Here is a 26,567-nt window from a genome sequence, read left to right as displayed (position 1 = left end):
GGATTTAGTATCAATAGACCAGATCCACGCTATGTACAGAGACAACACCCAGGAGTAGTGACAACATACAGGGTTGGGAAGTTATGCCTCGATTGGCTAAAGACCTCAACACTCACACATGTGAAACAACACTTATCCTTACTTACAAAGGATGTGGACCAACAGGATTTTTTATTAGGTCCTAGGAAGCCACATCACAAACGTTTCTCTTATGCTGTCTACAATGAGATTTAAAAAATATCTCAACAAGAGGCCGCAGAAAGATTACAAGAAAGAGATCATATAAATCTAGAGAAAGCTCTAGCGGTGGTCGGTAATGGGTTAACGACACTGACTACCAGGATATATTCACTGGGCAACATTGTATCTTATACTATTGATGTACTAGAAAAGGATGTGTCCATATTACAACACGGACAATCACAATTGCGTTCCATTACGTTATTAAGCTGGACAGTGCAATCTTTGTGCGCAGGCTATGTGCCTCCACGGAATGGTTAATCTATGGCCACATAACTTTTCCGGTCACTAAATTTCAATTCCAATATTGCCTTGAACAAATGCAGGCAGGCAGATATGAAGAAATGGGTAGGGAATTCATTAAGGAATCTTGGGAATTACCGTATAGATTTTGATGCTGGAGTAGGAAAAAAGACGTGTTGCTAAACGGTACTAACTGCAAGAATGCTTTAAGTTGATCACTTATATGCCAGGATATAATGCTTCGTGGAGCCTTTAACGGTTCGTTAGCAAACTTATCCTGTCACTTAAAGGGTGATCCAGCTGCTGTGATCAATCCAGTGTTCAGGCCACTTTCGAATGGGAGTTACTTGATGCTGAACGATCAAGGTTGCTGTGGGATGCTTCCGGGCATCACATATCTGGTAAATTGCTGTATGCAAGTATTGTTTCCACCAACACATACAGTCAGGGAGGCACCGTTATGGCCTTCACTAATTGTTTCACTAATATGGCTTGATGCTCTGAGCAGAATGAAAGCCATGCTTATACAGAAATCTGTACCCTTAACCTCTGCTCGAGAGATCTTTGATCTTCGGCAGAGATACAGGCACTTATACGTACAAATTGCCCCTTCCATTTCGCAGAAATGGTAAATCGTATCTTTAACATGTCTGATACGACAGGCATCGTCCACCTATTTAAGACCAAAGGTTCAGGACTATTGAGCACCTTACAGACAGTCCTTGGAGTTATACCAAACTTTATGAACTCTGTAATTGGAAGCATATTTGGATGGCTGCCGCTGATCCCGTTTCTGACAGCAGGTATCCTGACTGTTTTTCTGCTACGCAATGGATGTCCCAGTCATCAAGGAGATGGAAACGTATTCCTGGAGCAAAAATACTGTGATCGCATTGTACAACTTCTAGACACACCTCACCTAAGGGAACTAAGTGCTTCTTGGTTCTTGTCATTTAGACCCGTCTGGATGGACTGTATCTTACCTGTCCTTCGATGCCTGTTTTGCGGAGAAGAATGCGTGTTGGATCTCTGTCCGACACTCCCATCATATGCTCAACCGGAGGTTGATGCTTTACTGGACCCGATAACGGCCCATGTTCTGCTGTATCCAGCGTATTCCTATGTTGATGGCGACATTCTTAGAGCCACCACAGGGAGTAACAGCTCCTGTTGGTATGAACACCGGCTCCTCCTCTGACACCCAGGCCTTGGATGGCGCACAGGCTGCCCCAGCTGAGGACAGTACGGATCATCTGTGCTCAATTGACATAATCTGCAAGGTGTTACAGGGACTGTCAACTGCGGAGGCAAGCAACAAAAGTGTTGCGTCTACCAGCCAGGACACATAAACATTTGACTCATTTAGCCCGTCATGTCCCGGGAAACAAATTCGACTTTTGGAAAACAAACAGAAAATTAGAACTTCATATCAAAATTGATATTCTTTTTGAGCATGTATGGCTTTCAAATGCTTGTAGTAGTTCGGACTATACCTACAGACATATGAGAGCTGTAGCTTAAGTGTCACTTTCTAATATTTTCTCTTTTTTAACACTTTTAGAACTCTTTTTAACTTTCTAATACAATGTTTTTTAACACAACAAGAAACTAATTTTTTTAAATATTTGCATACAAGTATCAAGTCCACCTTGTGGTTCGTATAGAATTTAACTATCTCGTCCATTCGGAAGAGGGGTGTGTGTTATATTCCATATAGGTACCATAATATAGGCCCTATAACTTTGTTACCCTTCACCTATATTCCTCACTACATTACACTTGTCACGGTTTACAGGGACTGACCTTTTACCTAGATATTACACTGCATTCAGAACGCGGGTTTTCCCTAGTTCGAAATCTCGGACATTATGTATGAGGATTCTTGGAAGCAGTGCAGGACTACAATCTCCTGTATAAAATCTATGTATAAAGTTCATGCCCAACGTCATCCTTAGGCCGACACAGTAACACAGCAAGGTAGGACCCCTGGGGAGACCTATGGGTATATATATAAACATCACATCTTGCTAAGAAAAGACAGAGGAGACCAAGACTTCTCGGCCGACACACTGACCAGAGACGCTGAGGTTCCTGCATACAGACTCTCTAGCTCTCAGTGGTCTAACATTGCTAGCTGGGTGTCCAACTCGAGACCAGGACGGGGTGCTACAGTCTCTCACTTCAGATAACGGGGTTGGCTAAATCCTAGAGGGATTCTTGGCTTAAAACCTACACACAGACTAGGTACATGTAGGTACATAGAGTTAGGGAGACATCGTAGGAGTACGCCTCTTTTTATCATGTGTGTTATATACTTGAATATATTCATGATTATAGTAAGATGGTAGAACTATATCATCCATTTACCTTTATAGTACTGCTAATCATTTAGCTCTTATACTGTCTAACAGTTGTTGCAGCTCATCTATTCGACACCAGAATAACAACTGTTCTATAAATGCTTATTGAAAACACCCAGTCTGTTTATTCAGTGTATCTCTCTGAGACAGACTTAGTACACACGAATGACTGAGCAAAAGGTTTCCACGGTCCTGCGGGATCAGGGTTGTCATGTTCGATGGTTGCCAGGAACTATTCTCTCCTTGGTAAGAGGAGATTCTAGTGGCACTGTGAGCTAGTTGGTACAAAAGGCCAAGATACCTGGTGGGGGTGTTCAGAGTCAGTCCAACACCAATCCTACAGTGTATGTTGTTGAAGCACGCAGATCCTGTATACTTTTTATAGGCGCTACACGACAAAAGTGCCACTTTGCATGTGAATTGTAAAAAGTTTCACATCAATTCTGGCAAGTCCCTCTGGGCAACAGCCACTAGAGTGCAGCAGTGAGCCGTCAGCAGGAAGACGTCAGTCGATAGTTGTGAGCTACGGGACGCAATCACAACCTACGAGGGACGCAAGAAGTTCCTGTGGTCCGCGCCGGGTCTGGGAGCCGTCCTTGTGGCCGTTTTTGAGCCGGGAGCAAGAAGAGACGCTTTGTGTGCTGGTGTGATTCGCTCCCGAGTCCCAGCGCGGTCTCCCTTGCGGGCGCGGGTAAAAGCGAAAACGCGGGAGTGACCCGGCAGCGGCGGGAGCTGCAAAGAAGTTCTCGGTAGAGCCGCGGGAGCACACAGCACTCCAGTATCACAGCACTCAGCAGTCCAGGAGCATCCCGGTAAGGGCGGTAAAGGCAGGATTACAAGGCGGCAAATGCAGGAATACAAGCGAGGCTCCCTGTAGCGGGAGCTTTCTAGGGAGAGCCTTCTGGCGATCAGGTACCCGGCAGAGGCACCAGGCAGAGGCAACAGTAGCAGACACCCCAGAGGCAGCAGGAGACAAAGGAGCCGTTGGGGCCAGCCCGGAGCCTGGAGATTTACTAAACAGCAGAGGGACCAATAGAGTGCTCAATAGAGGGTCCTTCTAGCAGAGAGGCTGGGGACTATCTGGCAGAGCAGTTAACAGTGACCTGGGTGGACAACAGAAGACAGCAGACAGCATACAGCAAACCCAAGACCCCAAGACCCCTGACCCTAGCAGAGGTGAGCAATCGGTCTCCGGTGCTGTGGGGGAACTACATGGGCCTCTGTCGCGAGGTGCAGCCGATTGCCGATTGTGAGGAGTAGAGGAGGAGAGCAGGCTGCGGGTTGCGCGCGGTTGTGAGCGCAGAGCTGAGCGCTGGGATAACAACACCGCCGCAGCAGCAGCAGGGGGAAACCACCGCCGGAGAGCTGCGGACCTGTAAGCCTGGATCGGCTGTGAGCTGCGTGCGGCTGTGAGCGCTGAGCCGAGCCCTGGGATAACAACACTGCCTCAGCGGCAGCAGCAGGGGGAAAACGCCGGTGAGCTGCGGAGCTGCAAGCAGGGCCGGTTGGCTCGGTTTGCTCGGTCTCCCGCCTGGCTCCCTCCTGAGTCACAGAGCATCGAGTCTGGAGAGTCGGTGAGTCGGTGAGATCGGCGGCGCACGGAGCGCGGAGCTGGCAGGTGGGCTGGCGGGTGAATCCTGGCTGGAGTCAAGGCAGAGGCAGAGAGTCTGAGCCCCACCGACCCCAGCTGCGAGGCTCCGGGAGTGAAATCAACTATTATCTACCAGCTACCAGCTACCTAGCTCAACTGCTACCCGGCCAGCTATGAGGTCAGGAAACGTGAGAAGGTCCATCACAAAACCAGCATCAAAACGGAAAAAAGGGTCACAAAAGATGCTGGAGCCTCCATACCACCTACAGACAAAGACCCCTGCAAAATAACAACTATCAAGGAAAAGGAAAACTCCAATAATACCAATATCGCCAAAGAAATCTGTGACGACACGGGCTGCCTTTGGTTCACTGGCTCGGATGCCACTAAAGATAACAACCCAGAAATTATAATGGGCCCAGACAATGTAACAAAACTAAGCAATTCATCTAAAGGAGCAAAAATAGACAGAACTGAAGACCTCATAACCATTGACGGAGAACCAGCTAGGAAAACCTCATACTCCTACCAACCAAAAATCTACACGAAATTTGCGTTCTTAAAACATCCAGGAGCAGCCATTTTCACAAAAAACGGAAACCTAGAAGTCCTACCAACTCCACTGGAGCCTGGAAAGATAGAATATCCTCCACTACAAGCACAAAAAATACCGGAAACAGAAAAAACCCTAAAAGTTATAGTAGCGGATATTCATGCTGTTAACAAAACCACGGAATCAACTGATAGCAGGCTAAAAACTATAAAAATGAAGAAGACGGAGCAGAATGCATAACAACAGACCGGCCAGTGGAGCTCAGCAGCCCACCCGACGCCGAACCAAAAAGCCCCCAAGGTACACAGTCTCTGCTCTGAAGGATAAAAACAGAAAGCTCCCCAGACAAGGATATATCTCTCAGCGGGTCAAGCAAAGACAGAGCATTAGATGCATTAGACGCCTCCATCATTCTAGAACATCACGACCCACAGGACTGGGGCGCCCAATTAACCCGACCGCCACGGCAAAAATCCCAGAGCGCATGGGACGAAAGGGGGATTTGAACACATTGCTGCTGAGGAGCAGGGGGCTATCGTACACCGCTTACCTGCCAGAGAGATCACCGCCGCACTTGGGACCCCACGCTGTTGGTCTCCCCTGCCGCCGCTGCCTGCTCCATCGCGCGGCCGCCGAGGGGGGAGACTACAGCTCCCAGGCAGCAGTGCGGTTGCAACGCCCACTTCCGCCCACGTTCGCGCCCGGAGGCGCTCATAGGGCAGAGGCTCCCTCGGTGGAGTGGGGGTTTTGAACACATTGCTGCTGAGGAGCAGGGGGCTATCCTACACCGCTTACCTGCCAGAGAGATCACCGCCGCACTTGGGACCCCACGCTGTTGGTCTCCCCTGCCGCTACTGCCTGCTCCATCGCGCGGCCGCCGAGGGGGGACACTACAGCTCCCAGGCAGCAGTGCGGTTGCAACGCCCACTTCCGCCCACGTTCGCGCCCGGAGGCGCTCATAGGGCAGAGGCTCCCTCGGTGGAGCGGGGGATTTGAACACATTCCTGCTGAGGAGCAGGGGGCTATCCTACACCGCTTACCTGCCAGAGAGATCACCGCCGCACTTGGGACCCCACGCTGTTGGTCTCCCCTGCCGCCGCTGCCTGCTCCATCGCGCGGCCGCCGAGGGGGTAGACTACAGCTCCCAGGCAGCAGTGCGGTTGCAACGCCCACTTCCGCCCACGTTCGCGCCCGGAGGCGCTCATAGGGCAGAGGCTCCCTCGGTGGAGCGGGGGATTTGAACACATTGCTGCTGAGGAGCAGGGGGCTATCCTACACCGCTTACCTGCCAGAGAGATCACCGCCGCACTTGGGACCCCACGCTGTTGGTCTCCCCTGCCGCCGCTGCCTGCTCCATCACGTGGCCGCCGAGGGGGGAGACTACAGCTCCCAGGCAGCAGTGCGGTTGCAACGCCCACTTCCGCCCACGTTCGCGCCCGGAGGCGCTCATAGGGCAGAGGCTCCCTCGGTGGAGCGGGGGATTTGAACACATTGCTGCTGAGGAGCAGGGGGCTATCCTACACCGCTTACCTGCCAGAGAGATCACCGCCGCACTTGGGACCCCACGCTGTTGGTCTCCCCTGCCGCCGCTGCCTGCTCCATCGCGCGGCTGCCGAGGGGGGAGACTACAGCTCCCAGGCAGCAGTGCGGTTGCAACGCCCACTTCCGCCCACGTTCGCGCCCAGAGGCGCTCATAGGGCAGAGGCTCCCTCGGTGGAGCGGGGGATTTGAACACATTGCTGCTGAGGAGCAGGGGGCTATCCTACACCGCTTACCTGCCAGAGAGATCACCGCCGCACTTGGGACCCCACGCTGTTGGTCTCCCCTGCCGCCGCTGCCTGCTCCATCGCGCGGCCGCCGAGGGGGGAGACTACAGCTCCCAGGCAGCAGTGCGGTTGCAACGCCCACTTCCGCCCACGTTCGCGCCCGGAGGCGCTCATAGGGCAGAGGCTCCCTCCGCGTCGCGGGCGGCGCCGGGCTGAGCCCGGGCAGAGGGCGGGCCGTCTGTGGCCGTCAGTGGTCAGCTGTGGTCGGGCGGGCCACCCCTCGAACATCGACACCGTGACTGTGGTGAGTTCAGTTCATTTATCATGGAGTCGGCAGATATAGTTGCTACACAGGATGATTTTCCCTTCCCTCCTCCTACATTTGAGTCTCTATTGGAAAACGCACTTAATTTGGTCTCCAACGAAATAGCTGATACGGAAAGAAGAATGTCCCTGAGCTGTACCAACAGTATATCACAGCCTATATCATTGACAACTAGCCCAATAATTCCACTATCACCAGCTGTTGTAATTACAAAACCGGTATTGGTACCCACTTCCCCTGTACCCCTGCTACTAGAGCCTGCCCCCACTATCACAATTGCCTCCCAGGATGAAGTTAATACTACTACTGGAACCATGGAAGTTAACAAAAAACAGGGTGGGGAAAAACGCAAAAGAGGTACTGTCAAGCCAGGTCCAAATAAAAGAAAACAACTATTAATTAATAAGAGCCAGCCCACGCCACAGAGTATGTGGAACAAACAAAAATCTTCGGAGGCACTAATTATGCACACTGACGACATAGACTTAGTGGATACGAACGATACTTCCACCGCAACCACTAGTAACTTAAGTGGGAACTCTAATACGATATGGACACAAACCACATTAATGGGAGATAATTTTAGTTTATCTAAACAAAACGGAAATTTAATTGAAACTATAGTTGATACTATTTTTAATCGATTAGAGAAGCAAATGATCAAACAGTTTAATAATGTTTTTAAAAGACTTGATAGACTAGAAACTCTGGTAAAAAATGAAGAAGTGAAAAGGAAGGGGACTGTTACCTTGGATCAAATCAGAGCTGATTGCTTGCTAAAAGAACTTGAATCTGTAAGTAACACTTTGTCTCAGGGAAAGCAGGAAGTTTCCATTTTATTGGGTGAAGGCTCCAGCAATTCTGGATTATTACAACCATCTATTGTACCACCTACAATTCAACCCCGTCTTGCCAACGGCGGGAATACCTTGGTGAAACCCAATCTACCTTCCAAAATTGTACCCACGCCTGCACCTCAAAAAACAGCCCCACCTGTTACCACTACCGTAAATACCATCAACCACAACAGCGGTCATACCCAACTAACAACAGCAGCAAGGTCAACTTCAGATAACATCAAAAGCTCTGGGCAATCTGGGAAAGGTAGGCCATGTAAACATCAAGGGCCTGCCCTACATGTGCCACCGGATGCTTGCCCTTTTGTCCTGGTCCTTGCGGGTGTACCATCGCTGAGGGAGGAACAGGGAGAATCGTGGGTTCAATTGAGAAACAAATGTATAGACTGGCTAACCAAGCACAAAGGTGTTGGCCATGATATTTCAAGCGAGATTCTATCGGCTCGCAGAGTGTCTTGGGTTGGGCCCCTATTCAAAGACAAGGAAGGTGATTGTATAGTTCTCAATTTTAAAAATCCTGGTACCGTCAGATATCTACTCAATAGTAATAATAACTGTTCTGCTATTTCCACTGTTGTTACCATGTTACCTTTGAGTTATTTTTACAGACCACCCCCAATGCAATTTCGGTCACCTTTAATGCAATTTCAGCCACCTGTATTGCAATATCAGCCACCCCCTATGCAATTCCAGCCAGCTCCTTTTCCACTCAATATGTATAACAGATTTGCACCTTTATCGGATTTGGACATGCAGGACTGACCATTAGTGACTAATCCAGTTGAACTACCTTTGGTACCCAAATCCGAACTTCAGGAAGTTTTACAACTCCCACAGCAGACTGTAGACAGTCAAAGATCACTAAACCAAAGAAGGACTGTCCATGATTCCGAACTATCCTTTGTAAGCTGGAACATAGCGGGTCTGAACTCTAAGCTGAAAATTAAAGAATGGTCAGATTGGGTTATTGCCAACTGTGACATATTGATGTTACAAGAGACTTGGTGCATAACTATGCCTACAATGGAGGGTTTCAGCTGCTATAATTCAATGGCATCCCCTTCACCCATGGGCCGCCCAAGCGGGGGCCTATCTATCTGGACCAAAATAAAAACGGGGGTTCAAACTAAATTGATCCCTACACAGGGTAAATGTTTTATGGCTATAAAATATACCAACAGGATGAAACTATGTATAATTAATTTTTATAATAATGATTTTGTTACCCACCCTAACAATAATTTTTTGTTATTATTTAATTTTATTGATGAAATTATGGAGGGTCAGAAGCATGGGTCTTTTGATGGTATTTGCATTGGAGGAGATCTTAATGCCCATATGTACCGCAAAAGCCCAACATGTAGAAATGGAGAGGAGTTGAAAGATCATTTAGCCTCCCATGACCTATTGAATGCTATGGTAATTGCTGGAACAAGTGCAAGCAATATATCGACACCTACATATATTGGTCAAGGTTGTGCCTCCACAATAGACTACATGTTTATCTCTCCATCATTAAGTGACATAATTTTAAAAGCAGAAGTCATCTGTTCCGCATATAGTGATCATTACCCACTTAGAATATATCTAAAAAATCTGCAGTTCACGAAGGATGCACCGAGAGCAGAGATTGGGGCACAAAATCTGGCATTATCCACTGATAGATTAAGATTGATATGGAAAGGGGTGGACAATAAAGACATTTTAGCCAGAGTCATTAATAAACATCCAACGTTAGTCGCGACTTGTCTGTCGCACAACAGTTCAGGCCATGATGTGGTTGTTGCTTTTAGTAATCTCTGCAGGGCTATCAAAAGAGAATCCTCTAAACCAGCCAGGCCAAATAAAGATCATGGCCCTAGCTGGTTTGATTCCTCATGCTCTAAGGCCAACAGGGACCTGAGGGCGGCCCTAAAAACCAACCCAAGGGATGCCTTCCTTGTGAGAGATTTAAGATCTAAATATAAAACCACGTTACGTACCCGATCTGAGGCCCTAGTGATTGATCATTGGGAATCTCTTACCCGTACTGCTACATTAAAAGATACGACGGGCTTTTGGAGAGAGGTTAAGTCTCTCAGATCCTTTGGTTCTAACATCAAACCAATTAATTGTAATATAACTGGTGAGGCGTGGGTGGAGCACTTCTCTAAAATCTATGCTACATCTGGCTGTTTATCAGATAATGTCCCCCTACCTAATACTGTCGGATCACTGAACATCTTATTATCCGAGGTTGAAGATGCTATAGTTGAGAGCGCCAGCAACAAAGCCCCGGGCCCGGATGGCCTTTCGATTGATCAGATCAAATCCGAAATTAATTTATGGGCCCCTTTGTTATGTAATTTATTTAATAACTTGTCAGACAGCTCAATTCCTGAATCATGGTCTAATAGCGTTATCGTACCGATATTCAAAAAAGGTGATAGGATGGACCCGGCCTGTTACCGCCCAATTTTGTTAATTGATAATACGCTAAAGGTCCTTGGAAGGGTAATTTTTAAAAGAATTAGGAACTGGGCTGAGGATAATAATATATTACATTGCAGTCAACTAGGCTTTAGAAGTCATGTGGGCACCATTGAGCAATGTCTTAATTTGAATTTGATCATGGGCAAGTATATTACCGTAAAAAAGTCCCCGCTTTATTTAGGATTTATGGATTTGAGTTCTGCATTTGATTTTGTTAACCGTTCTAGTTTGTGGTCACTTTTGCTTAATTATGGTTTGGATGATTCTCTGGTATATTTTCTCTCTTATTTACATAGGGATCTAAAGGCCAGAGTACGTATTAATAATGAGGGCAAGGTCTCTGATGATATTTTTATTAGCAGAGGAGTTAGACAGGGCTGCGTACTCGCCCCACTGCTTTTTATTTTATATATTAACGGGTTGAGCAGCACTCTGAGCAAGATCGCTAAAGATGTACCAATCATAAATGGCTCCCCCATTACTGCCCTGCTCTATGCGGATGACGCAGTATTAATGGGGCGTACACCTAATGCCCTTCGTATTTTAATTACTTGGTTTGTTGCTTTTATGTCTGATTTGGGTTTGAACACTAATTTAAAAAAATCATTTATTATGAACTGTGGACCTAAAAAATATAATATTACCTCGATTAAATCAGGTGATAACACTTTAAGATGCACTAGCACTTTCCCTTATCTGGGATTGTATTCTCTAACACAGGCTCATGGCAGCCACATGTAGCCTTTGCGAGAAATAAAATTGGCAAGTCAATTAACTCAATTTTATCTCTCCGGCAACCTAAACAGGCAGATGTCACTACCCCTCTTCTAAATATTTATCGTACTCAATGTCAACCAACGGGGACTTATGGAGCAGAAGTGTGGGGTTATTGTAATAGTACGCCTGTCCAGTTAGAGGAAAATAGATTTTGTAGGAGGGTACTGGGAGGAGTTCCTTGTGCCTCTACATTTATCTGTCACAATGAGCTTAAGTTGCCATATATTGAGGATTTTATTAGATCCAGACCCGCCCTTTTTTGGATAAAAATATGGTTAAACCCAGCGGCAGCTTTAACACGCAGCATAATATCTGACTGCTTACTATGTGAAAGATCTCATCATATACCTTGGTTAAATGCCGTTGAGAATAGCCTGGTGAGCGTGGGTCAGGGCTTTTTGTTTAGCTCCCCTAACACCATTATTCATGCCCACAAGAATATTGTCAAACGGGCATTGTTTGACATATATAAGGAGGAACGGTTGGGATCTGAATTTGCTAAATCTACGGTTATTAAATATTTGCCCTATGCTGAATCCGGCAATGTCAATCCAAACAAGCCCTGTAGATACCTGTCAATTTCAATAGGAAGATGGAACCGGAGTCTTCTGTTCCGAATTCGGGATAGAAGCATTGTCAATCTATTAAGTTTTCCCCTCGGCTTTAATAAAAATTTAGAACAGCTGGATTGTCCTTGCTCTGAAGGTGGGAAACAAAGTTTTTTACATTATTTTTTCTTTTGTGGTTATTATAAAATGTATACCCGCCAATATTTAATGCCGTTCCTTCGCAAATATGACCAAAGGGATTTTACCCTGGCAATAAGAACTCTACAAATGCTGTCAACAGATGAGGTGATATGTACTGTAAGTTGCTTTTTAAAAGCCTGTGTGAGATCAAGGGCAAGCATGGAACTTGCCTGACGGACTACAGTATTTTGTTATTAAATGCATAATGCACTTTATTGTTATGACATATTTTGCACATAGACCCTCCCGTATGTTTGGCTAGGATGTAAACGACTATTGCAGGGAGAATATAAACTGAAAACTGTAATTTAAACATCAAGCCTATTAGGTCTTTTCTTGTTCATGTATTATGCACTTTATGCCATATATGCTGCTCTAAAATTTTATTGGAAAGTTTTGTGTTTTTATCTAACATTTTTAAATAATATATGTTTTATGCACTTTTTAATATGTTTTAAACTGTATGTACTTTTATGGAAGCACCAAATTCCGAATAAAGATCATTTGACTTGACTTGAAAGGACAGTAACATCTCGATCAAACTGCAGTCTCTCACCTACGCTGAAGAGCGCACAAGACGGCCCCCAAACAGCCCCAAATGAGCAGAGCGATATGGGCCGTCCCAACACACCAAAAAAATAGCAAAGGGAGAACACATACACTATAGACAGTGACATGACCTTCCTTGCAACACAGGCGTGGCAAGATGTAGTGGCGGCGTACAATCTAAAACCTACCACAGCCCCTAGCACTAGCAGACCAGAGAGCGAGAGCAAAAGCTCGTTCATTACCTTCTGGGCAAACCTACTAAACACAATTCAACTATCAGCAACAGCCTTACAATATCAATCAGAGAAACTAGATATGCTGTTAACAGTACTGCAAACACTAGCTGAGTTCACTTCAGGGATCGAGAGGAAACTAGGAGATTTAAACGGTCTCATGAAAAGGGGCCAGGAAGCAGCAGAACTTTCTGCGCTAGCAAGAACAGAATGTGACTGCTCTCCAATTATAAACAAACTATCAATGTTACCAACAATGCTAGAAAATCTCCTGGACAATTTGAAACCAATTGCATCATTGGACCTGAAAGACACAGCCAATGAGGGAAACGTCATCAGGGACTCCCAAACACACGGAATCACAAAAAAAGCAGAGAACAAACTGTTCCAAAATGATAAGACCTGTTCCCCTAATGCCAGACAATCGCCAAAAAACTCACTTCCAAACTTCTCCCCTCAAGAAAGAGCCAATACAGAGGTGCCTATAAACTCACGAACCCGCCGGAAACAAAAAAGGAAGGGCAGGAATAGGAAAATGACAGCCGCTGCCCATGAACAGGAGGGGCAGCCGGCGGAACCACAACACCAAGCGGAACAAGAAGAGACGGCGGCACTTTCAAACCAGGTCGAGCAGCCCCCGCCTCTGGGCAAAAAACTGGCAACTTCAAGGACCCCCAACAACTTTAAAACCCCAAGATCAAAGGAAGCACTAGAGACAGCAAATGAACACTCTGGGCATAAGGAGGTCACAAAGGCACAACGCTTACAACAGCGGGAAAGATTCGAGCAAAAGACTGACCAACGCAGCTCAGTAAGGAGCCATACCGACAGTTGGCAAAGGGCCACGCCACAAACCGTGAAACAGCCGGCTCTGGAGCAGGAATTGGAACAACCCAAAACAAGGGCAACTTCAGCCATAACTGACAATAATAATGACCAACTCTCCGACTGAGCCAATTTTCTCGAACAAACCGTAGCCCAAGTAACCAGAGCTATTTCACCAAACAAGACAGACATATTAACATTTGTTCCAGAGTATAAATCTAGAGGCAGAATGGACACCTTGAATAGAGGAAATATAATAAAACTGATTAAATCGATCAAGGGTTTGGAAGGCATCACTTCAACTGACTTACTTGAAATAGAATTTCAACCCGCACTCGAACAGAACAAACCAGAAACGACAAAGACAACATGGTCATCTAACGATCTGGTCAATCGGATTTTAGGAGAACTCAACAAATTCTCTCAGTGGAGAATAAAGCTGGAACCAGGTAGAAGGCCAGCCTACCCAACACCGTTTTTAAAGGAGAGCGAAAAAGAACACCTGCACAAAGCTACATCAATTTTAAAAGGAGCTCTCAGCCAGTCCCCAGGCCACCAAGAGAGGCCTTTATATACTAAAACGGTAACAACAAAATCATCAACTCCTAATCCGGACATAATACAGCGAACAATAACAAACAGAGGTGGGTAATGACAAGGGTCCCCTGTGCAGCCCTCAATACACATAACATCGAACAACCTCAGAGTATGCATCTGGAACATAAATGGCTTGACCGACAAATTGGACGATCATGAAACACTAAAATACTTAAGGTCATTTGACCTGATATTACTACAAGAAACCTGGGAAGAAACCGAGATAGTCCTAGAAGGATACATGACGCAAATCGTGCCAGCTACCAGGACCTCATCCTTTGGCCATAGATCTGGCGGATTGATGATCCTTGCCTCAATCCTTACAATAGGATCAATGAAGGGAATAAAGACTAAAACCATAGCCCCCAATGTCATACAGGCGACCGCCATAACAATTAACACCAGAAAGCCGGGCCACCCCCTCATTATAATTAACTCCTATATACACCCGAAGCACAGACGGAAAGGTGCAAGAGAGATGGTCAAGGAAACAGCAAGAATCTTGGATGAGGGGGAAGCTGAGAACTTAATCCTGGCAGGTGACTTTAATCTCTTTCTTTTTGAACCGCAACGGACGACGAATTAGAACATGAACTCAATAGAGCCTGGGGAATACCAACTCAAGCACTCCCTATTAAGCAAACCAAGTGCTCAAATCAATTGTTAAAAGAATTGGAGCAATTAAACCTAAGGGTGCTGAATGGCCGGTTTAAAGAAGACATCCCCCCAGCATCAACCTATCACTCCGCAATAAGCTCCTCCCACCTAGACTATACATTTTCAACCCTTCCACTATGTGACATCATCAAATCATTCAAACTGGGTGTTAGCGATCAAAGCGGCCATCTGCCACAAGAAATCGTTTTAAGGACAACCAGAGAGAGTCCCATGGAAGTCAGGGCAAGCGCCGGGTCCGAATATACATCAGACTTCAAACGTATAAGATACAAACAAGATAAGATCGAAGAACTGTCTACAAACGCGAAGGAGCTAGTTCATCAGGGCAACCTGGCTGCAAACCCAATAGAGGCCTGGGAGTGGTACACGAAGACCCTTGGGATCAAATATGCAACAAAACCAAGGACGCTTAAAGGCAAACTTCCGAAGTCCATACCAAGTAAGACAAGCACACTGGAGATAAAAAAGACTTAAACGGAATATAAAGCAAATTTTGAACCAACTCCGCAGACAGCCTAAAAAAGAGCCTCTGCAAGATGCCCTACGCGGTTTAAAAGCAAGCCTAAAAAAGGCAATCTGGGAAACCAAAAGACAGGCAAACGACGAACTCTGGGCAAAAATAAAGCACGACCCGAAACTAAAAAACGGTGCCAAATTTTGGCAAACAATTCACATCTTGCAGCGGCCAGGGCACCACGGAATAAGCTCATACATATCAGAGGCAGCTTGGGCTGACTACTTGCATAATCATTTTTACCAAACTGATGAAGGCAACCCCATAGACCAGACAACTCAGGATACAGAGAACAACAAGAGGGACAACGAAACAGGAAAAGTAGGAAAAGGGTTCAGAAACCCCATGGAAAGCATAACGGAAAAACACGACCAAAAGAAGACTGATGGGGCAACGACCAATAGCAAAATAACAACCAGCAAGGAAAATAAAATCCACATAACAGCGGATCGGATAAAAACTCAAATAAAGAAGGGGAAAACAGAAGGAGCTCCAGGCCCAAACGGGATACCACCGATAATATTTAAATACGACACCGCATTCTGGAGCAATACATTAGTACCACTCTTTGTGGGCACACAGGAATTAGAAACCTGCCCGAAATCCTGGAAAGGATCGATTATAAGCCCAATTTATAAACAGGGAGACAGGAGCAATCCTTGCAACTACCGTCTGATTGCCCTACTAGACATAGAGGCAAAGTATTACGCTGGTATTTTATTGGACGAATTGACATCTTGGGCAGCGTCAAAGCATATAATCCCGGCAATCCAAACAGGATTCTGTAGAGGTCAAGGAACCACCACCAACGTCATGGCACTATCTGCTGACAGACGCGGCAAAAGTAGGAAAGAACTCGCTGTTTTTATGTTTTATAGATTACAGCTCAGCTTTCGACCATGTGGACCGGGGCAAACTATGGTCTAAGCTTAGAAAATGGGGATACCACAACCCCTCTTGAAGCAGCTGATCCTACTTCACACCAACACCTGGGTCAAGATTAAGCTGGGTGACGGGACGCACCTCTCTAGGCAAATCAACACCTTTAAAGGCCTGAAACCAGGGTGCGTCCTAGCCCCTACTTTGTTTAATCCTTTCCTCGCAGACCTACCAGGGGAATTGGACAGCATCAAATCGCACGCCCCACGGCTGGGAGACATCACGCTGTCCAATCTCCCCTATGCCGATGACCTTGTCCTAATAAGTCGCACTCCAACCGCCCTCCAGCACCTTCTAAACACTACCAGCTCATTTTCACAGCGCAACGGACTAATTATCAACTTAAAGAAAACAAGAACTATGGCAGTGAACTACAAAAAGGCCAGAAAAAATAGCTAGTACTTGGACGGACACAAACTGGACCATGTAACGTGCTACAAGTACCTGGGGGTCTTAGTAGACAGCAGAGGTTCGTTTAAACCCCAATTAGAGACGCTACATCGAAAAGGCACCATGAGTTATCTTGCGATGAATCTTCTGAAGAAAATACTGCCAGACTGTACGCTTGACCCGTTTCTACAAGTACTGAGAGCTCGCCTTCAACCGATGCTGACATATGAGAGCGAATCAACTCTCGGAAAAGACGCACCGACCCTCGACAAAGTGATCAGTAAAACCTACAGATCCATCATTCAGCTACCCAGTTATGTATCTCCTGCCCAAATCCGCCTGGAGTTCGGGGTTCAAAAACAGATAGTGGAAAGAAGGGGCAGATTCCTAAAATGCTGGCATAAGATTAAAAAAGCAGAGCAAGGCACCTTAAATGCCCACCTTTGGATTGAGTTGCAGCGTCGAGAACGATCACATGCAAGAAAGTATCTGACAGAATCACTAGAAAGACTCGAACTGACTGACCTCTGGGACACCCCAGTGGATAATAAAAGCTTCAAAAAGTTAGTAACGAAAGTAACAAAAACAATATCGCTACTAGAAGATAAGGAAACTCTAGCAAAAAGGGCTCACGGATGGACAGTCCTAAACGACTATAAAACATTAAAGCCTCAAGCGTACCTGGACCACGATTCAAACAGAAGATCAAGGAAAAATTTCTAAAGCTGCGACTCCGGATACTACCAATTCTCCCTCATCTGGCCCCATGGAAAAGAAATCAGGAAGATCAAACTTGCCGTCTCTGCGGAGCAGGACCTGAAGATCTAACCCACATAATATGTATCTGCCCAAGCTTAACGGACATAAGGAGATCCTTACTACGTGCAATATGGAACCAGAAGGGCACTAGATCCTGCATACAGGCAGTCAAATTATGTTTTAATCTGCAGGAGACCCAACTAAACTGCCGATTTACAAAATTCCTTGACGCAGTGACGGAGAGAATCAAGGAAACACAAAACGAGGAAACTGAGCAACAGAAAGACAGTGCCTTGAGCATAATTTTGGGTCTGTAGCTCAAAAGAACAACAACAAAAAGTAAACTGTTAACACGAACTTACATAATTTTAACTTCTGACAATTAACTTTTATCTTTGACATATATCTCTTTTAAAGCTGTGTATTTTAAATTGTGAGTTTTAATTAACTGTCCAATAAAAATTTACCTTACCTTACCTCACATCAATTCTGGTGCCTGGAGATATTTCAAGATGAGGAATTGGCAGTTAGGTGTGTATCTATCAGAAATGATTTACAGAAGGCAAGCAACTTAAACATGTCTCTGATACTCATTTTCAAATAAAAAATCATGTACATGATAGCAGAAGAATAAAGCTCAGGAATCATCCTCACAGTTAATTCACTTTTTCTTGTCTCTGTCAGATGGCTTATTTAGAAACATGGGAAATCTGTGGAAAGTCAACACTTAAATGTATATACTGGTCAGTAATATTGGTTCCTTACCATTGGGATCTTCCAAGCATGTCTTATGTCTTTACATGTCTCAAATTGTGCATGGAAATATTTTCTCGTTCAAAGAAATCTAACATGGCAGCCAGATGCAATGTTTTATAGTCTTTGTGATTTAAAGAGAATAGGTAACAGTGTGGTTCCCAGTTACGTAGCTATTCTAATAATATATTTAATTATAATTAAAATGTTGCAGGATCCTCATCTGCTACAAGGGAACATTTGAAACATATGCATGACTCTGCACACCAATGCTGGAGTATGACTGCAGAATAAATATAACATTCATGAAAGCATGAAATGAAAGAAACCTCCCAGATGCCTCCCTTTTTAACCCTACTTTACCTTTGTATCTTCATTTTAAGATAGCTCTGAACTGCATCTACCTCTCATCCTGGACATAACAAAAGCACACACACTTTTAGTGAATGCAACAGACCATTTCATCAATGGACTATACCTCATCCTGGCACTGCCAAAACAATATAGTATTTAAAGAATGAGAGTTGTTACAGCAGCCTGTAGTTAATGAGTGTGTATTCTTTTTCTAAATTGTATTCATTCAGAAATTTTGTGGAAGAAAAACTAGGAACTAAATACGTAGAGGGACGAAGTATTGAGTTTGTCAGGTCCTATGGGGAGAGCAGCCCAACAACTCCAATATTCTTCATCCTATCGCCTGGAGTGGACCCTCTAAAAGATGTGGAAGCAATTGGTAAGTTATTAAAGCATCAGACACTAATATTTTAACTCACTTTGAAGCTGTCAATTGTACTTTATATGCAAATTTATACCAATATGGTTGGAAGCTTTGATTCCCTATTGAACATTTGAGGCATGATTTCTTCTGAGGTTCTTAGCCCCGTGACACCATATTAAAGATCAGAATGCTTAAATCTTCAGAATGAAAATATTAAATGACAACATGCTAGGTCTAGGCTCATAAACTATCACATACTTTCAGGATTCCTCTTTGCTCGTCAACCTCATTGGGTCTGTTTAGATTGTCTAAATTGCAGGACTGCAGAAATTGTCTCTTGGTTAATTTTCAATTGACAGAAGTCTGATTTCAACCAAACTCCATACCCATGGTGAAAAAAAACGTGCCTTTGACATCAGTGTCAAAGGCAAGGTTTTTTTTCACATAGCACATTCTTTTCCTCAAATAAAGAGTCATATGACAAACGGGCAGAATATTTGTCAATAAAGTTGCTTTTTCTCAGTGCTAGAAGGCCTGGAGTACTTAAGTTAGGAATTGGTTAGCCAAAACACTGAGGGGCTTATTTTGATATCGGTCGGACTTTCGTTCGCCCGACACCTTTTGAGGAAACTAGACCGAATAGGAGTCTGTGGCATTCACCTCAAGGTGCCTGCCACCGGGTGCAGGGATCAACAAGGGGGCACCTATGGCACTCCCTCGGCCCCCAGCCGGAGGCCAAAACAGCAGGGGTGCCTGCTAGGGGCCCCCAAACACGCTTTACGACAGGGTTTGAATGTCGGAAAGGACAGCATGGAAACCCAACCGGAAACCGTGCATCCTAATCCAGAAGCCAGAAAAGCCTTCCATTTTGATTACGGGCTGGTCTCCAACTGGCAAGCGGGGTGCTGGAGCCTGCCGGAAGCCAGCCAGAATGAACGGCCAGTTTCAATTCCGACTGGCTGTATTGTAATCAGCCAGGCAGAACTGAAACCGATGATCTCGGTCAAAAGGGCTCCGACCTAAGGTTGGAGGCCTTACGACAGAGATCGTAATCGGGCCCACAGTGTTTATTAGTTTGCGGGTGACAGGTTAACAAGCAGTAAAGGGGGACGCTCAGCGGTGGTAACAGGATCTTAATTGACATCCATGCACACAGAATATCTCCACATACGTGGGGATCTTAGCACTCTTCAAATCCAAATACTAGGGTGAGAGCAGGCATTTGCAAATGTAGTTACCACCTCCATAGACTGTGCAGGCAGTTGTTTTCGATAATTCCCAATTTTACACAAAAGACAGCATGGAAGCACCTAGCTGGCGGTCATTTTTAAAGTAAAAGAATATGCAGTAACCAACTTAAATGCATTTTGCTGTTTGCTGCAGGGCTATGTCTGGGAGCTATGTTGGAAGGACACAGCCCTGCAGTAAACAGTATTTTTTTTTCTTTTGAAAGAGAAAATCTTGAAACAGGATTTTCTTATTGAAAAGAAAAAAGTCATTCTCTCCTCGACATGGGAGATTTCTCCCTTGGCGAGGGAAGCATTAGAATGTTTTACTATTCCTTAGCACCAGGTTTTACTTTTACGGTAAGGAACAGTACAAAATTACTGTAGGAAAGTAGGCTCTTTCTAGCAAAGATACCCCCACTTTTTGCCTTGTGTTAATGTGTTTTGACTATAGTTCACTGGAGTCCTGCTAACCAGGACCCGAGTGGCAGTGCTCTCTCCTCTAAATTCTATGATAAGTGCTTTCTACACACCACAGTTGGCATACTGGGGTACCTTTGTAAGTCCCTAGTATATGGTAATGAGGTGCCCAAGGCATTGGTACACCAGAAGTCTTCCATGGGCTGCAGCATGTAATATGCCAACCATAGGAGCCCCTGTAAACTGTGTTTGCATAGCTGCCTTTGCCGTCTGCTTGAAAATAGTGCATGCACCTTTCACTTTAGATATAAAGCTTTTCCTTATATCCCAGTCACTCTATCAAATCTCTTTTATTGAAAATTCAAGATGAAGCAATACAGAAACAAGCGTAAAAAAAGAGAGAAATAAAAGACTAGGAAGGGAGAGAACAATGGAGAAAAATGGGGAGGGCAGAGGAAAGAGGAAGTTGACAGTGTTTAAAAATATGTATCATTGGGAGCTCAGAAGTATCAACGTGCTAAACCAAAACACAATTACATGACAAGAATGTTCAACTGATGGAGAAAAACACTCCAGGTCTAAAGCAGTAAACATAGGAGAAAAGGATAAATGATGCAACAAAAATAGGAACAATTACAGCTTAAGAGAAAGGCTGGAGAAGCTAAATGTCCTATAATGAAAAGTAGGACCCCTGTGTTGGGAGGAGCCCCAGCATGAAGGAGGACTCTTTGGGAAGCAAGGCCATACAGATGCCCAATGTCATGTAAAGAATATTTATGTGCTATCTCTGTTCAGCCCCCAAATTCCCTCCACGAAGGATGGGAGTATATTGTCCTCTTTTTATTTTTTTTATTTTTTTTATTCACCCCAGAGAAGACGTTTTTCCAAAAGAAACAGATATAATACATAATTTCATAGTGTTTCACTGTATGAGAATTAATAGAACAGATATATAATACACAATTTCACAATAAGAGCATTAGCACCAAAAACAACAAAAACCAAATAAAGCAAACGGGTATATACATAATCTACTGCATGTGGAATACGGTATTCAAATAGGACCCAAAAAGATAGACATTGCTTGTATTGCTCATATTAAAATACAGAGAGATTATCCTCTAAAGAAAAAAAAAAACTTTAATTCAGATGTGCATCTTAAAAGCGGACACCTACATGCTTAATTCATACAGAGGACTTATTTTACTCCTTTTGTACATTTTACCGTTATTGCGCCCCCCAGCCTCCCCATTCCACTTGCAATGCAGGCCCATATTTTTATCCATGGCTTCTAGCTTTCCTGCCTCTGCATGCATATAGGGCTGCCTCCTTTTTCCAGACTCCTAAAAGTCTGGCTAACCACATCTGGAAGGTGGGAGGTTCCTTATCCTTCCATCTTGCAGCCAGCATTATTTGATATATAGATGTGTCCAAAAAGGTGCAATATTCTTGTTCCTTATTGCAACTGAGAGAGCTGTCATACCCCAAGACTGCTAGTGTAGCAGTTAACTCAAGATTGCTACCAAATAGGGATCTCCAAAAGCCTGAGATCCCCGATTTTAAAAGGGTCAATTCATCACAATCGAAAAACATATGTATCAATGTGGCCGGGCCCACCCCACACCTAGGACACCAATCATCCTCTCTTTTCCCCCATGAAAAGAGTTTCGCCGGTATAAAACACAGGTTAAATATAGTCTTATCTAGTTGTGCTTTTAACTTTAACCGCAAATAACTCTAAACTCCTATAGATGTCTACATCTGGATTGTTCAATTTTACTGCCCATGATGCCTCGTTCTTTTCTAACATCATAGATGGAGCGGTACACGTTCTTTAACCTTGCAGAGAACCCCTGACGAAGGACTTTATATAGTCCGAAATGCATTGGGCAATACATGAACTTGCAACCAAGGATGTGTTATGTTTTTTGACGTGCACGGAAAAAGGCCTGGATGGGCATATCCGGTGCATAAGAAGTTGTTAAAACATAAGCAAATCACGTGTGATAAGAACGGAGAAAATAAAATGGCATGAAGTAAAAGTTTTGGATTACATGGAGTAATTATTGTCGAAAGTGAAAGAGCTATTGAAACGGATTATGTGATAATCACAACAGCTGTGCTCCTGGATTGGAGCGTAGTACCGCTCCATCTATGATGTTGAATTACCGACGTGACAAGGGGCAGACCACGTACTCCAGGAAGCACGTATGCAGTTTACAGTTTGGAAAAACCCAGTCAAAATAAGTGTAAATAGGTGTGCACGGCAACTTCTAATAGTGTTGTTCTTTTCTAAATCATCCGGCATCTCTGCCAATGGAAGATTGTATATGCCCCCGATTCTACATGACTTAGTTCTAATTAAATCCATCAGGGGAATCTTCCCGACCATCACCCTGGGTCTATATGCCGTAAGGATACTCCTACCCTGTGCGAATTTAAAAAACTGATTAGGGTGTATCCCAAACTCCTGTTGTAGATCCACGAATTGCTGCTGCTGTTTTCCACCGTAAAACTTTCCAACGGTAGTTATACCCTTATTCACCCACTCCTGTAACATAATATCATAGGTGTCCTTCAAAAAGAGTGACCCGTGCCATAAGGGGGTATATTGTGTAACTCTAAGCATTCCCATAAATGTTGATATCTTTTTCCAGATACACCATGCACTCTTTATGATTTTAAACTGGACTTTATTATAATAACTGTGCTCCACTTGTTTTAAAAGAAGCCCCGCAGCTTCTTTTCCTACTGTTAATTCTAATATTGTAGGGATTCTTTCACTCAGACTCCTACAGTCTGTTCTATCCAGCTTCAATAAAAAAGATATTTGGTGTAGCAGAGCTGCCCGATAATATAATGTCATGTTTGGGATTGCCAACCCCCCTCGATCTTGTGTCAATGTCAGCAATTTCATAGACCTCCTTATCTTCCCGTACTGCCACACAAAATTAGAGAGCATAGAGTTGATGTTTTTAGTATGGTGTCATCCAGAACTAATGGAATTGACCTGAACAGGTATAAAGATTTCAGCAAAACACTCATTTTCAGAAAATTACCCCTCCCTATGATTGACAAATGAAGCCCATCAACCCTCTTTAATTCCAAAGCTATAGTTTTAATTAATGGGTCAAAATTTGCTTTAATAATCCTATCCACTTTTGCCGTGACACGGACCCCTAGATAGACTGCTGATTCTGCTCGCCTTACATCCTCAAATTTCACGTTCTGTGTGCAGACTACAATAGTTTTTTCCCTATTCAGGCTATACCCTTATAGCATGCCGAACCTCCCGGTTATAATAGTAATCTCATCTAGCGCCTCCTTGGGATCTGTTGTTACAATTGCTACGTCATCAGCGTAGGCTAGAATGTTTGTCTGATACTCCCCTAGTGCAAATAGATTTGATTTTATCTGCCCGCAGCAGCATCTCTACGAGCTGGTTGATATATAGAGCGAATAAAATGGGTGAGCAGGGACACCCCTGGCGGGTTCCCCTGCAGATTAAGACCTCCCCTGACTTGTTGTGAAGCATTTTAGAATCAAGGGAAATTTCCCTATTCATGCCCTTATATAGGTACAATTCACATTGCCCTTATATAGGCATAGAAACCATACCCATATTTAGACATAACCCATCCAGTCCAAATACAGGCATAGCTACTTCCAATAGTTCCAAAAAGCCACAACGATTTCTTGGAAAACTCGGCTTCAGCAGTCAGGGACATCCCCTTACTTGAATATTGATTTGTCCTAGAAATCATGGCGTTTTCAAAGAACTACCATTCCCTTGGGTTATTTGGTGACGGTATTATGTCTGACTTTACGTCAAACTAGGCACCTTCAAGGTATAAATATGCCTACACTTGCCCTAGCAAACACACGGTGGTTCAGAGCAGCTCGACTATCTATTTGCCCGACGCAGCTCGCTACAGCAAGTGCCGAAGGAAGCCGACCCTCCAGCTGACGCACTGACAGAGAGGCTGCCTTTCTCTCGCGGAGAATCCAGCTCCAGTGTTTCCAAGCTCCCCTCGCGGGGTGTTGGGAAATCAGGTCCCGAGACAGACATACCAGACCTCCTCCATTCTAAAACCAAGGTACGGAGCTGATTAGACCCTGAGAGAACTCTTGGTTAGATTCTTGGCAAAAACAGACTAAACCTATGCTACACCTCACTTACTTCTTCCCTCGTACTAGACTTAGGTTAGGTACATTGGGGTAGGAGTATTTTAGAAGCACCAGTTGAGTACTTTTTAGCCTTTGTTATTTTTGTATGTATTTATCTATGGTTTAGAAACCATACAATGCTTTTACAGTATTATTTTATAATACTCTTCTTACTGTACACATTATACTTTGCAACCAGTATTACGATTGTAGCAGTTCATTTCTTTTGCATGAGAAAGAAGGCTGTTCAATAAACCCTTTTATTGAAAACGCCCGTCTCTCTATTTCTCTGCACCTCTGTTGAAACGAAGCATGCACGATTGAGTAAGTAAAATATCTATCTATTGTTTCCACGACTCTGAAGATCAGTTTTATTCTTGGGGAAACAAAGTTGTCATGTTTATGCGGTTGTCAGAAACGAATCCCTTCTTGTTTATTCGAGAAAGTTTCTAGTGACCTCTGAGCTAGCTGGCACTCACAATTAAGTCTAATATATTCGATAGAGACCTAGTCGACCTAAGTCCTACGTCAATTCTATAGGATACATTATTCCAATGCGCAGATGCTATTGGGAATAGAGGAACTACACTACAGACTCTTTGCCCATTACATGTATCTGAGCTTTTGGATTACGATACATTGCTCTAATCGCTCTTATAAATCCCTGACCAAACCCCCTTAGCTCCAGAATCCCCCACAAAATTCCCATGTTACACGATCAAACGCCTTCTCGGCGTCCAGAAGGATCATGGCCATCTGGCCCCCTGTCTCTGACATGATATCAAACAATGAGATTACTCTTCGGATGTGGTCAGTTGTTTGCCTCCCTGGTATAAAACCATGTTGCCAAGGGGAGACCAGACGACCAATTACCCTTCCTAACCAAGTCGCCAAGATCTTAGAGTAAATTTTTATGTCCGTATTGATTAGAGAGATTGGTCTATATGATCCTGGGTTGTCTGGAGGTTTCCCCTTTTTTGGAAAGACAACAATTCTGGTTGATTTCCATGACTCCGGAATGTTTCCATTGTATGGGATCCCTGTAAACAGATCTAACAATAGGGGTATTATTGTCATGCCCAATATTTTATATAGCTCAAGAGGTATTTGGTCGGGGCCTGTGGACTTTCCTGTGGCCAGACTCTGTACTCCTATTTAAGTTTCTTCTTGCGAGATCTCTGATTCCAAGTTGTTCTTTAGATCTTCATTTAAAACTTGCCCCAGGTCTTCTTTTGTCACCAGCTGTCCTCCCTACCAGCTTCTTCAGAATATAACACTTGATAGTAATCTTGGAAAGTTTTAACTACGCCTTCCGGATCAGTATATTCCACTCCCCCTATTGATAGCTAAGATTTGGTTCTGCACTGACTTTTGCCTAGTGCGAAGAGCTAGTCTCTTCCCAACTAACTCTCCGCTCGCATATGAGCTGTTACGGTGGGACTGGAACTCCTCTGCCGCTTTTTGTGCAAGCCACCCATTAATCTCTGCCTTAAGAGTCTGTATCTGTACCTAGCTCTGCATTGTCTCTCTCCTCTGCCTAATTAAAAGTGAGTGCTCATCCTCTGCCACCTTCAACGTTCGCATTTGTTCCTGATTTTTCAGCCTACGTATAGCTCGGGTTTTAGTCACATAGCTAATAGTTTCTCCCCTCACACCTGCTTTAAACGCGTCCCAAACTATTATTCTTGAGGCACTATACCTGTTGATATCAAAATAGTTGATTACCCATTTTCTTATATACTCGACATATTCACTGTTGACTAATAACTTCTTATTGAAAGTCCACTTTCCCCTATTTTTTAATCCATCTTAAACTTCCACCCCTAGAACTAACGGATTGTGATCCGATATATTCTTAGGTAGGAT

General features: G+C 44.3%; 1 protein-coding gene across 6 annotated transcripts in view; it reads left to right on the top strand.

The window, feature by feature from the left end:
• The window catches only part of DNAH17 (dynein axonemal heavy chain 17), a 12,633,448-nt gene that overhangs the window by 11,182,633 nt on the left and 1,424,248 nt on the right, over positions 1-26,567 (top strand). For all 6 annotated transcript variants that reach the window (XM_078653923.1, XM_078653924.1, XM_078653922.1 and 3 more), the window contains one exon: positions 18,755-18,903. In XM_078653923.1, the coding sequence (XP_078510049.1) occupies positions 18,755-18,903 (149 nt within the window). The remainder of the gene's footprint in view (positions 1-18,754; positions 18,904-26,567) is intronic.

The sequence above is a fragment of the Lissotriton helveticus genome, chromosome 7, assembly GCF_964261635.1.
Source record: "Lissotriton helveticus chromosome 7, aLisHel1.1, whole genome shotgun sequence".
NCBI classification, from domain to species: Eukaryota; Metazoa; Chordata; class Amphibia; order Caudata; family Salamandridae; genus Lissotriton; species Lissotriton helveticus.
Note: the sequence above shows the minus strand (reverse complement) of the source record. Positions and strands in the feature narration are given on the sequence as shown.